The sequence below is a fragment of the Rhineura floridana genome, chromosome 17 (genome assembly GCF_030035675.1).
Source record: "Rhineura floridana isolate rRhiFlo1 chromosome 17, rRhiFlo1.hap2, whole genome shotgun sequence".
NCBI classification, from domain to species: Eukaryota; Metazoa; Chordata; class Lepidosauria; order Squamata; family Rhineuridae; genus Rhineura; species Rhineura floridana.
Genome location: NC_084496.1, coordinates 14,950,360 through 14,961,847, shown reverse-complemented (window position 1 = coordinate 14,961,847; position 11,488 = coordinate 14,950,360). Strand labels below are relative to the sequence as shown.

The 11,488-nt window shown below is 40.2% G+C and overlaps 1 protein-coding gene across 1 annotated transcript in view; it reads right to left on the bottom strand.

Annotated features, from left to right (window-relative positions):
* Positions 1–245: 245 nt before the first annotated feature.
* VWA3A (von Willebrand factor A domain containing 3A) overlaps positions 246–11,488 on the bottom strand; it is a 74,643-nt gene continuing 63,400 nt past the window's right edge. The window contains exons 28-33 of the mRNA XM_061600303.1: positions 6,922–7,066; positions 6,087–6,238; positions 5,756–5,882; positions 3,873–3,970; positions 3,276–3,339; positions 246–1,460 (exon numbers count right to left, since the gene is read on the bottom strand). Coding sequence (XP_061456287.1) covers positions 3,291–3,339; positions 3,873–3,970; positions 5,756–5,882; positions 6,087–6,238; positions 6,922–7,066 — 571 coding nt within the window. The 3' untranslated portion in view covers positions 246–1,460; positions 3,276–3,290. The remainder of the gene's footprint in view (positions 1,461–3,275; positions 3,340–3,872; positions 3,971–5,755; positions 5,883–6,086; positions 6,239–6,921; positions 7,067–11,488) is intronic.

The window sequence follows — 11,488 nt, the reverse complement described above, 5'->3', positions numbered from 1 at the left end:
ATACAAACAAAATGATAAATACAAATAAAATGGTGATAATGATAATCATTCATTTAATTATTAATTTCGTAATAAATTAATAATTATAAGTTATTATTATTCATGCAAATTAACACACACACACTACATTTATTGTGGATGTCATTTTAACCACTACTCTGTCCCCAATGATTAACTGAGACACTTGGCAATCAGAAAATATAGTTTTTTTATTGAGTTTAGAGACTCAGTTGTTTCATGACACTGTGAAAGCTTTACTCCTCTCCTTTGGAAAACATTAACAAAGGCTGTAATCTTAATATTTAATTTTTTTAAAGGGTATATCCAACAAAGTCACACAAAGAGCAGCACCACTGAAATCAATGTACATTAAGTGACTTAAATCTATTTATTTCAATGGGACTACTCTGACCAACATTGGATACCCCGCATAGGCTTTACAACATATCAAATTATCTGGGCTTCCGGTAGTATAGAACACATAATCACATTCATAAATTAGTTGGTTCATTTTGCCAAGGACTGGACTCCTTTTCCAAGAGTAGAAAGGTGATATTCTTTTACAAAGCAAAATGGCAGAATCTTCCCCTCATTTCTTTGGTGAGTCAAATAAATGGAGAAGGAAGCAGGGAGGGAATGCCCCACATGGAGCAGTTAATTGCTAGCTAAACCATTTTTCATATGGCAGTTGGCAAATTATATAGCTGTTTTCCGTGGCTAGGCTTCAGCGTATGTTGCTTTGATTTAGTTCCATTTCTAGTGCCATGTCCTAGAAATTCCTGGCCAGAATTTCAAAAACCTCCCCTCAGCTTTAAAGCCACATAATGCATATGTATAACCAATCCACAGGTTCTGTGATTCCATTCTGCTGGCCAGTGGACAGCCTAGGAGGAGGACAGCTAGCATGTCTCTTTGAAATTGCACTGAGGCAACAATATGTTGTCCTGCTTTAGGAACTAGAGGGATGCCGTTTGTTTGTAGAAACCATTAGCACCCACAACTTAGATGATGATTTCAAGTGCACTTCTTCAAAAGGCTCCGGAGAGCACTCCTAAAGCTTTTGCAATATACACAATGCATTAGAAATCTCTGTGCAAACCCTCCACTGAAACAAACAGGAACTCAGATAGTCTCATTCAGTTCACTGAAGCTGAAGATGCCAGCACATTGTGTCAAATGCACCCCAGTGGGCTAATCATACTGAAGTCTTCAAACCTTTTTTCCTGATCTAATGGGGGGTTGAATTGGGCATTTGTCTTGCTAATATTTGGAATTGCTCATGCTGCCCTCTAGCTTGAGATGGCACAAATATTTGAGGGAAATACGAAAAATTAAAAAAATCAACTGTCTGAAAAGTGCATTCGCTTTCATTTTAGCACGTGTGCATGCACGAAGAAATGTTTGCCATCCTAGACAATGTGCCGATAGTTCCATTAAGTCTCCTTTGCCATCTCAGAGTTCTGTTAAAACAATGATGAAGAGAGAACATTATTTATCAAAAGCCAGTTATTCTGTTTGTATAAAATATTTCTGTCTAGCCATACCAATTTGATGGTGGTTTACGGAAAAATCTAAAACCAAATACAAGAAAATCCATTAGATTCCAAATAAAAGTTATGATGAAATTCAAACTGCTGCTCTGGGAGTAAGGATTGGGGAAATTATTTGACTCAATTCACATTTAAAGCCAAATTGATCAAATCTGCACCTTTCAAAACAATATGAAAACCAAAACACAACCTTCCTTTGAAATTTGCACTAATCTGCATTTTGCAATGTGGTTCCCCAATGTTAACAAAAATGCATATATTAGTGGCAATGTGTATAAAAATGAATGTATGAGTGAAAATAATACACATAAATGCATTATAGTAGGAGAAATTGCTGGGGGAAATGTGTGTGATAGTCAAAACTCCTGACAAAAAGTGTTTATATAGAGAAATTCACAGTAAAATGCTGAAGGATTTTCTTTGCTTTTTTTTAAATTGCAAATTGCTGTAGAAAAGTGGAGAACCAAATTTAAGATTAGAAAAATGGAAACTGAGAGAACCGAAATCCTTCCATTCCTTACCTGGGAGGGGCCATAGGTCTTTGGGTAGAAGACATGTTTTGCATGCAAAATGTCCCAGGTTCAGTTCAAGCACCACCAGATAGAGGATCAGGTGATGGGGAAAACTTTTCTGCTTAAGCAACTAAAGCCTGTTTTATGTTTTGCCTTTATTGATCGTTCAAGTGTTACTCCTCTTTTAAAAAAAGACACCAAGTGGAGCTCTGGGAAAAGCAGAATTCAGGTCAGTTATGCTAGGATTGTGATTGTGAATGAGGCCCCATCTGCACTATACATTTAAAGCAGTATTACATCACTTTAAACAGTCATGGCTTCCCTCAAAGAATCCTGGGAACTGTGGTTTGTTTGGAGTGCTGAGAGTTGTAAGGAGACCACTATTCTCCTCACAGAGTGACAATTCCCAGAGTGATTTAACCATCAATCGGTCTTCCCAGGGAACTTTCAGAATTGTAGCTTTGTGAGTGGAACAGAGGTCTCCTAACAACTCCTAACAAAGTTTCCAAAAATAAAAGTTTAATCATCTATATCTCCCTGGCATGCAGTGTAACCTACATATTGCCTGTAAAGCTGAATACACACCATACATTTAAAGCCCATGGCTTCCCCCAAAGGATCCTGGGAACTGTAGTTTACCCCTCACTGAGCCACAATTCCCAGCACCCTCAACAAGCTACAATTCCCAGGATTCTTTAGGGGAAGTCACATGCTTTAAATCTATGATGTGTATGCAGCCAAAGTGTGGTCTGAATTAACATGGCTCATCCAGATCTTACTGCGATATGCTTGGTCCCGTCATATCTGTCAGAATAAACCAGCTCTTTGCAGGTTCATCACTGATCAGGGCTAGCCCAAGACATTTTTGCCGCCTGAGGTGAAGGACAAGACGGTGCCCCCCTTCACCCCCTCCACTCCATCCCATGTACAAAACAAACAGGCTGGTAGTTGAATCTTACTTCAACAGTGGTGTCAAGACTTGTCCTCCACTGCCCCTGAGGGGAGCAGGGCAGCTTAGGGGTTGCAGGGCAGGACATGTGACACATATAATTCAGTCTGCTTCCAGCCTCGTAGCATCTGCCGCTTGAGGCAGCCACCTTCCTCTGTTTAATGGTAGGGCCGGCATTGTCAATGATCCAAAGTCTGAGCATACTTAGCAGCTGCATTTGAATAATGATATTTTGTTTCAGAAGATTTTGGGGGAAGAACATACCTGGAAGCAACTGTTTTAGGAGCAGCGATCCTTCTGGTTTATCTTCCTTTTTTCTAAAAGCGATCTAGCAAAAGATAGAAAAGACAAATAATTTCTCCTAATTCACTAGATTTAAACAAGGATCAAAATCTAAAAAGTTAGAACAAATGGTCCACATTATTTATTTATTTATTTATTTATTTAATATCCTGCCCTTCCTCCAAGAAGCCCAGGGCAGCAAACAAGCGATAAAAGAATCAAAACCCCTTAAAAAGCAATTCCAATACAGATGCAGATGCAGACTGAGATAAAGGTCCCTACTTAAAACTAGACTTTTTGTTCCAATGTGCACCTCTTTACACTTGAATTAGATTTGCCGTTTTCCTTAAAAGGAGGCCTATGCCCAGTTACAAAAGATCCTTTCGGAGCTCTTCAAAAACTCATTTTGGGCATTGGCCTCCTTTTTAGCAAAAACAAAGATGAGTACAAGACCTGCTTACAAAAACATTAGAACATCAGATTTCCTAGCACATCAGCAGGGAGTTTCTGGCCATTGCAACAAAGGGCCATGTTGTAGGGAAATTTAACCTTACTGAAAACAAACACATAGTCACTCACTTAAAGAACTTGGCCTGCATTAAATAGCTCCTAGCTTTTGCTATTTCATCAGTGAGTTTCTTTAAATCATCTCCTTCAAATAAGGGAAAAACTGGATCCTGAAAAAGAAAATAAGAATGTATGTACTGTGTACGATTTATCAGTTAAAAAAAGCAAATTTGAATAATCAACTGAAATTTTCTCAATCTGGGGGAGAAATTGAATTCCACTCTCATTTAAAGGCAAATGTACTCAATTTGCACTTTCTGAAACAATCCATGAACCAAAACAGGCATTCTTTAACATTCACACTTGTGAATTTTACAGTGGAGTTCCACAGCCCTGTAATGTGTACAAACATGTATGTATTGGAGGAGTGTGTGTATAAAAATGCATATATTAGTGAACATAATATATAAAACACATTCTATTAGGGAAAATTGTTTTACAAAAATGTGTACATTAGGCAAAATTGCATTAACATTTGCATATTAGGAGAAATTCAAACTAAAATGCTGATGAATTTTCATGAGAACTCATGAAAATCAAACATGGAGAACTGAAGACTGGAAGAAAGAGAAAGTGAGAGAAGCTGAAAGTGACAGATTCACTCATCCCTAATCTGAGCCCACTTATCATGAGCACAGCCTGTGAACCAGAGAATTACAAAAACTGTGTGCGTCTCTGTCTGCAGCTGTGCTTGCCTTCTCCTTCTCATGTGGACGGGAAGCATAACATCAGAGAGACAGATGAGAAGGTTAACAAGCTGTTTTCTTTTTTAATTAAGTTAAATGGAATAGAGATCCTGGGCATTATTCAACTGCTGTTAGCACTTGCGCAACCAGACCCCCCCCCTTCATCCTGCACTCTCCCCAGATCTTCCTCAGAGAGTTGAGGGAACCCCTAGAACAGATTTAGGAGGTGCACAGGATCAGCATTAGAGACTGGAGGATCCGATGTCAGTGGGGTAGTGAATCTGCTCCAGGTTTTCATCCAAGTTTTCAAGGAACTATCCACGGTATTTTCAGCATTAAAACATGGAGCAGATGCCCCACTGACATTGGAGCCATCAGTCTCCACTGCCAAGCAGAAATCCTTGCACGGACACAATAATCTCCTTGGCATCCATGTGTTGTGACCCAGGTTGGGAAGGGAGGCATCAACGAGGGTGACACTGACTTTGAGGATTGGGGCAACGAGATGGAGGAAGGGACTAGTGGCGAGGAAAGCTCACAGCGCACCCAGACCTCTGTCCTAATATAGCATATGTTTGTGTGTTATTTTCACTAATATATTCATTTTTATGCATACATTCCCCTAATATATGCATTTTTGTCAACATTTGGATATGTGCAAATTTCAAAGGATGGCTGTGTTTTGGTTCTCATATTGTTTTGGAAAGTGCAAACTTTGGATTCGGCTTTAAATCTGAACTGAATAGATTTTCTCTCCCATCTCTAGCTGGCACCCACAGCAGTTTTATCATGATATGAGTACCAGCACCTCATTTTATACCAAAAAACCCACTGTCTATACCAGGTGTGGTAGATCTTTAGTTCTTCAGATGCTGAAGAGCTACAATTCCCATCAGCCCCAGCAAGCATGGCCAATGGCCAGGGATGATGGGAGCAATACCTTCGCAACATTTAGAGGGTCAAATGTCCCCCACACCAGGTCTACACTGTTTGTATTTTTGTGATGACCAACACTTTCCAACAAATATATTTGACTGACCAATCAACCAGAGTGACTTTGTAAAATTCTTTACGCGTTGATTCCAATAGATATCAAGTTCAACTAACTTGGTCTGGATAAAGCCCATTGTAAGAAAGAAAATATATAAAAAATGATTGCTTAAAATGCACAGGGGGTGCAACGTGAGATATTGTGTCAACTGAATGTACATCCTCATCTTTAAAGCCTTCTGATAGTAGTCGGTGAGCTGCCACCTGTCCGTCCACATCCCCATGGCACCGATGGTAGCGTCCGCCTGTCTGGAATGCCACTTTCTTGAGAAAGTCATTTGCTCCTCTGTGAAAGGCAAAAGAAAAGTGCTTTGAACTGTCCTCCAAATACGTTTGCATGTTATCACATCTCTTCTACGAAAGACATTTCAATGTGCATCAGTGGGTGCAATAATGTTAGGGGAAGTCATCTTTCATAGACGTTTTTCCATGCCAGTCAAAAATAAAATTAAAAAGTCAACTCCCCCGGCCCCAGCAAAGCAGTATGTACCTTTCTGAGCAATTAAACGAGATAGTGTGGATTATAACTGCTCGTTTCTTCAGCAGCATTTCGATTTCATTCAGAACCAAACTGCAGCTGGTGTCTGGTTTTCCATCAGTCAGAACATACAGAGCCTCTACATCTTGAAGGCTGAAAGCTCTCTGAAAAAGCAGAATGGTACATCCTAAATATCATTATTTATATTTATACTTGTTAGTCGCTTTCCTCGCAAAGTAAGCCAAAGCGACTTACAACAGTAAAACATTAAAACCAATTGTAACAAACAAGGAAACAAAATTGTAAAAACAATAACAACACAACAACATGAAAAAACATCAGTCAAGACCTGCCACATCAAAAGAGGCTGCTGATAGCTGAAGCCCTTCAAATTAAAAGTCTGGGTAAAAAGGAAGGTTTTTGCTTGGCGCCTAAAAATAGATAATGATGACACCAGGCATTCCTTGGGTGAGCATTCCATAAGCAGGGAGCCACCACAGAAAAGGCCCATTCTCGTGTCACCACCCTCCGCAACTCCCTAGGTGGGGGCACACAGAGATATCATCCTATGAAACAGGTAAAATAGAATCCTGTGATAAAATATAATTCACCCCATAGGCAATGGGGTGGTGGTGGAATTGTTCTCTCTAACATTTTGGTTTGCACTCTTTCTATGCTTTGAAGCCAGTTTGCAAAACACCAAGTCCAACTCTCATATGTAAATAGCTTGGTCACTGCCCTTCAATAATAGATTTATATCAGATAGAGATCACTTGCAGGAAGACACCCACTCTCCATGACAGGGCCCCCCTGGCGCACACATACTGCTCTGCCCTACTTAACAAACCTGTAAGGCCTTGAGGATGGATGTATTCCCATGAGCTTTAAACATTGACAACCACTGCACAGCGTCATGGCATGCTTCATTTGTGGCCTCCACAAGGCACTCTTGCCAAACATCAGCATCTTCTGCAAAGTTGATCAGATTGAACCTGAAAAGAAAAGGGGCATGCATGTCAAATTAAGTCAGCTAAGGTTGACTATTCCCTAGACCAGTTGGTCATGGAACCGACCAGAGGGACGGCAACCCTGGACTTAATCCTCAGTGGGGACCGGGACCTGGTGCAAGATGTAAGTGTTGAACCGATTGGGAGCAGTGACCACAGTGCTATTAAATTAAATATACATGTAACTGGCCAATTGCCAAGAAAATCCAACACGGTCACATTTGACTTCAAAAGAGGAAACTTCACAAAAATGAGGGGATTGGTAAAAAGAAAGCTGAAAAACAAAGTCCAGAGGGTCACATCACTCGAAAATGCTTGGAAGTTGTTTAAAAACACTATATTAGAAGCTCAACTGGAGTGCATACCGCAGATCAGAAAAGGTACCGCCAGGGCCAAGAAGATGCCAGCATGGTTAACGAGCAAAGTCAAGGAAGCTCTTAGAGGCAAAAAGTCTTCCTTCAAAAAATGGAAGTCTTGTCCAAATGAAGAAAATAAAAAAGAACACAAACTCTGGCAAAAGAAATGCAAGAAGACAATAAGGGATGCTAAAAAAGAATTTGAGGAGCACATTGCTAAGAACATAAAAACCAACAACAAAAAATTCTATAAATACATTCAAAGCAGGAGACCATCTAGGGAGGTGATTGGACCCTTGGATGATAAGGGAGTCAAAGGTGTACTAAAGAACGATAAGGAGATTGCAGAGAAGCTAAATGAATTCTTTGCATCTGTCTTCACGGTGGAAGATATAGGGCAGATCCCTGAACCTGAACTAACATTTGCAGGAAGGGATTCTGAGGAACTGAGACAAATAGTGGTAACGAGAGAGGAAGTTCTAAGCTTAATGGACAATATAAAAACTGACAAATCACCGGGCCCGGATGGCATCCACCCGAGAGTTCTCAAAGAACTCAAAGGTGAAATTGCTGATCTGCTAACTAAAATATGTAACTTGTCCCTTGGGTCCTCCTCCGTGCCTGAGGACTGGAAAGTGGCAAATGTAACGCCAATCTTCAAAAAGGGATCCAGAGGGGACTTCCGGGAAGGGTGACTTAGCCTGTGCCTGCTTTTGAGACGGGCTCCTGCCTCAAAAGAAGCTTATTCAGATATATCAGTCAGTTTTTTCTTTTTTTTTGACTGATTAAACTTCTCCCGGGTAGGGAGAAACGAAGAGATTAACCTCAAAGCCTATTTTTGTTGGGACGACCAGATCTCATTAATTTATGGGACGAGGTCCAGCCGACGAAGGTGGGACGGATTTTTAACAGCAAGCTCTATCTGATAAAGCGAACGTTCACCTTATCTTCTAAGAGAGAACGCACTAACAGGCAAGCACCCTTCTTTCTATATTTTTCTTTTACTTGACTTAAATTGTTGCTGTTTAAAAGAGATTTGCCAGATTGATCAGTTTTTGACATCTCACTGGGGAGCCGTAACTTCTCTCTGCTACGCACTAATTAATAGCTTATCTCTGTTTTTGTTGCAAAAAGCTGTCCTGGATTTGCATTCTAAAGATATACACAGAAGAGGGATTTCTATTCCAGATTTTTATTTTGAAAAATATTATACTGTTTTGAGACTACTTTCTTTTTGGTCTATTTTATTTTGACGAATCTGTTTCTTGACGATTGCCATTAATTGTTTCGATCCTGGGAACTGCATTTTGTTTACTTAACTATTGGAGAGATAAGGTTGTCTGCTCTGTTTATACTGTGATGTCACCAAGTTTGGAGTATTAACCCAATTGTTGCTGAAATAAGAAGTGGTTTTCCTATATTTTTCTTTTAAAATGGCAATTAAGAAAGTGGCTGAAAATCTGGAAATAACTATGTTTCAGAAAATAATGGATGAGATTGAGATAATGAAAATTGAATTGAGTAAAATGAAGCAGGAGATTAAAGATATAAGGGTCCCTGTGAGAGAGGTGACCCTGGAAGGGGTCCCTGTGAGAGAGGAGACCCCGGAGATTGGAACAGGGGTCCCTGTGAGAGAGGTGACCCTGGAGACTGGAATAGGGGTCCCTGTGAGAGAGGAGATCCCGGAGATTGGAACCAACGTGGAACAGGAACAAGATTTGGAGTCTATGGACTTTAGAAATAAAATCTATTGTTTGGAACTCAATGTTATCTCTGAAGAAATGAATGAAGATTCTAGAGATAAAGTTATCAATGGCATGGATAATCTTCTGGACTGGAATGATGTGATGGAGCCCAATATAGAGAAAATCTATGGAATTAACTGCAGCCATGTGACAATGGAAAAACTTTTAAGAGATGACCCAGTGTATTTTGAAAAAAAGAACAGAGATATGATTTTACAGCAGTATTTCAGCAACCTATTCAGAATGGATGGCAAGAAAATATTTGGGATAGAGGTAATCCCCATCAGACTCTTACTATATGACTATGGCTTTGACAGCAAGATTATTATGGAATACTGATAATGGAAGATTGGATATTGAAATTACTGGACTTAACAAGACTACTGAAGATGGAAGATGGAAAATGGAACTAATAGAGATAATAGAACAATGGCTACTGAAATTATTGAACCTAACAGATTCTGATGTGATGGATTAATTGAAATGTTTATTTTGACTATGGTTATGACAATAAGATTATCATAATTAGTAATGAGATGGATTAATCGATATGCTTATCTGGAAAAAAAAATTGATAGATATATTTCTTAAAGAATTGAAACCTCTCTTTGACTTTTTGTGGAAAGAATAAAGTAATGTTTATGAGAACTGAGACAAATAGTGGTAACGAGAGAGGAAGTTCTAAGCTTAATGGACAATATAAAAACTGACAAATCACCGGGCCCGGATGGCATCCACCCGAGAGTTCTCAAAGAACTCAAAGGTGAAATTGCTGATCTGCTAACTAAAATATGTAACTTGTCCCTTGGGTCCTCCTCCGTGCCTGAGGACTGGAAAGTGGCAAATGTAACGCCAATCTTCAAAAAGGGATCCAGAGGGGATCCCAGAAATTACAGGCCAGTTAGCTTAACTTCTGTCCCTGGAAAACTGGTAGAAAGTATGATTAAAGCTAGATTAACTAAGCACATAGAAGAACAAGCCTTGCTGAAGCAGAGCCAGCATGGCTTCTACAAGGGAAAGTCCTGTCTCAGTAACCTATTAGAATTCTTTGAGAGTGTCAACAAGCATATAGATAGAGGTGATCCAGTGGACATAGTGTACTTAGACTTTCAAAAAGCTTTTGACAAGGTACCTCACCAAAGGCTTCTGAGGAAGCTTAGCAGTCATGCAATAAGAGGAGAGGTCCTCTTGTGGATAAGAAATTGGTTAAGAAGCAGAAAGCAGAGAGTAGGAATAAACGGACAGTTCTCCCAATGGAGGGCTGTAGAAAGTGGAGTCCCTCAAGGATCGGTATTGGGACCTGTACTATTCAACTTGTTCATTAATGACCTAGAATTAGGAGTGAGCAGTGAAGTGGCCAAGTTTGCTGACGACACCAAATTGTTCAGGGTTGTTAAAACAAAAAGGGATTGCGAAGAGCTCCAAAAAGACCTCTCCAAACTGAGTGAATGGGCAGAAAAATGGCAAATGCAATTCAATATAAACAAGTGTAAAATTATGCATATTGGAGCAAAAAATCTTAATTTCACATATACGCTCATGGGGTCTGAACTGGCGGTGACCGACCAGGAGAGAGACCTCGGGGTTGTAGTGGACAGCACGATGAAAATGTTGACCCAGTGTGCGGCAGCTGTGAAAAAGGCAAATTCCATGCTAGCGATAATTAGGAAAGGTATTGAAAATAAAACAGCCGATATCATAATGCCGTTGTATAAATCTATGGTGCGGCCGCATTTGGAATACTGTGTACAGTTCTGGTCGCCTCATCTCAAAAAGGATATTATAGAGTTGGAAAAGGTTCAGAAGAGGGCAACCAGAATGATCAAGGGGATGGAGCAACTCCCTTACGAGGAAAGGTTGCAGCATTTGGGGCTTTTTAGTTTAGAGAAAAGGCGGGGCAGAGGAGACATGATAGAAGTGTATAAAATTATGCATGGCATTGAGAAAGTGGATAGAGAAAAGTTCTTCTCCCTCTCTCATAATACTAGAACTCGGGGACATTCAAAGAAGCTGAATGTTGGAACATTCAGGACAGACAAAAGGAAGTACTTCTTTACTCAGCGCATAGTTAAACTATGGAATTTGCTCCCACAAGATGCAGTAATGGCCACCAGCTTGGACGGCTTTAAAAGAAGATTAGACAAATTCATGGAGGACAGGGCTATCAATGGCTACTAGCCGTGATGGCTGTGCTCTGCCACCCTAGTCAGAGGCAGCATGCTTCTGAAAACCAGTTGCCGGAAGCCTCAGGAGGGGCGAGTGTTCTTGCACTCGGGTCCTGCTTGCGGGCTTCCCCCAGGCCCCTG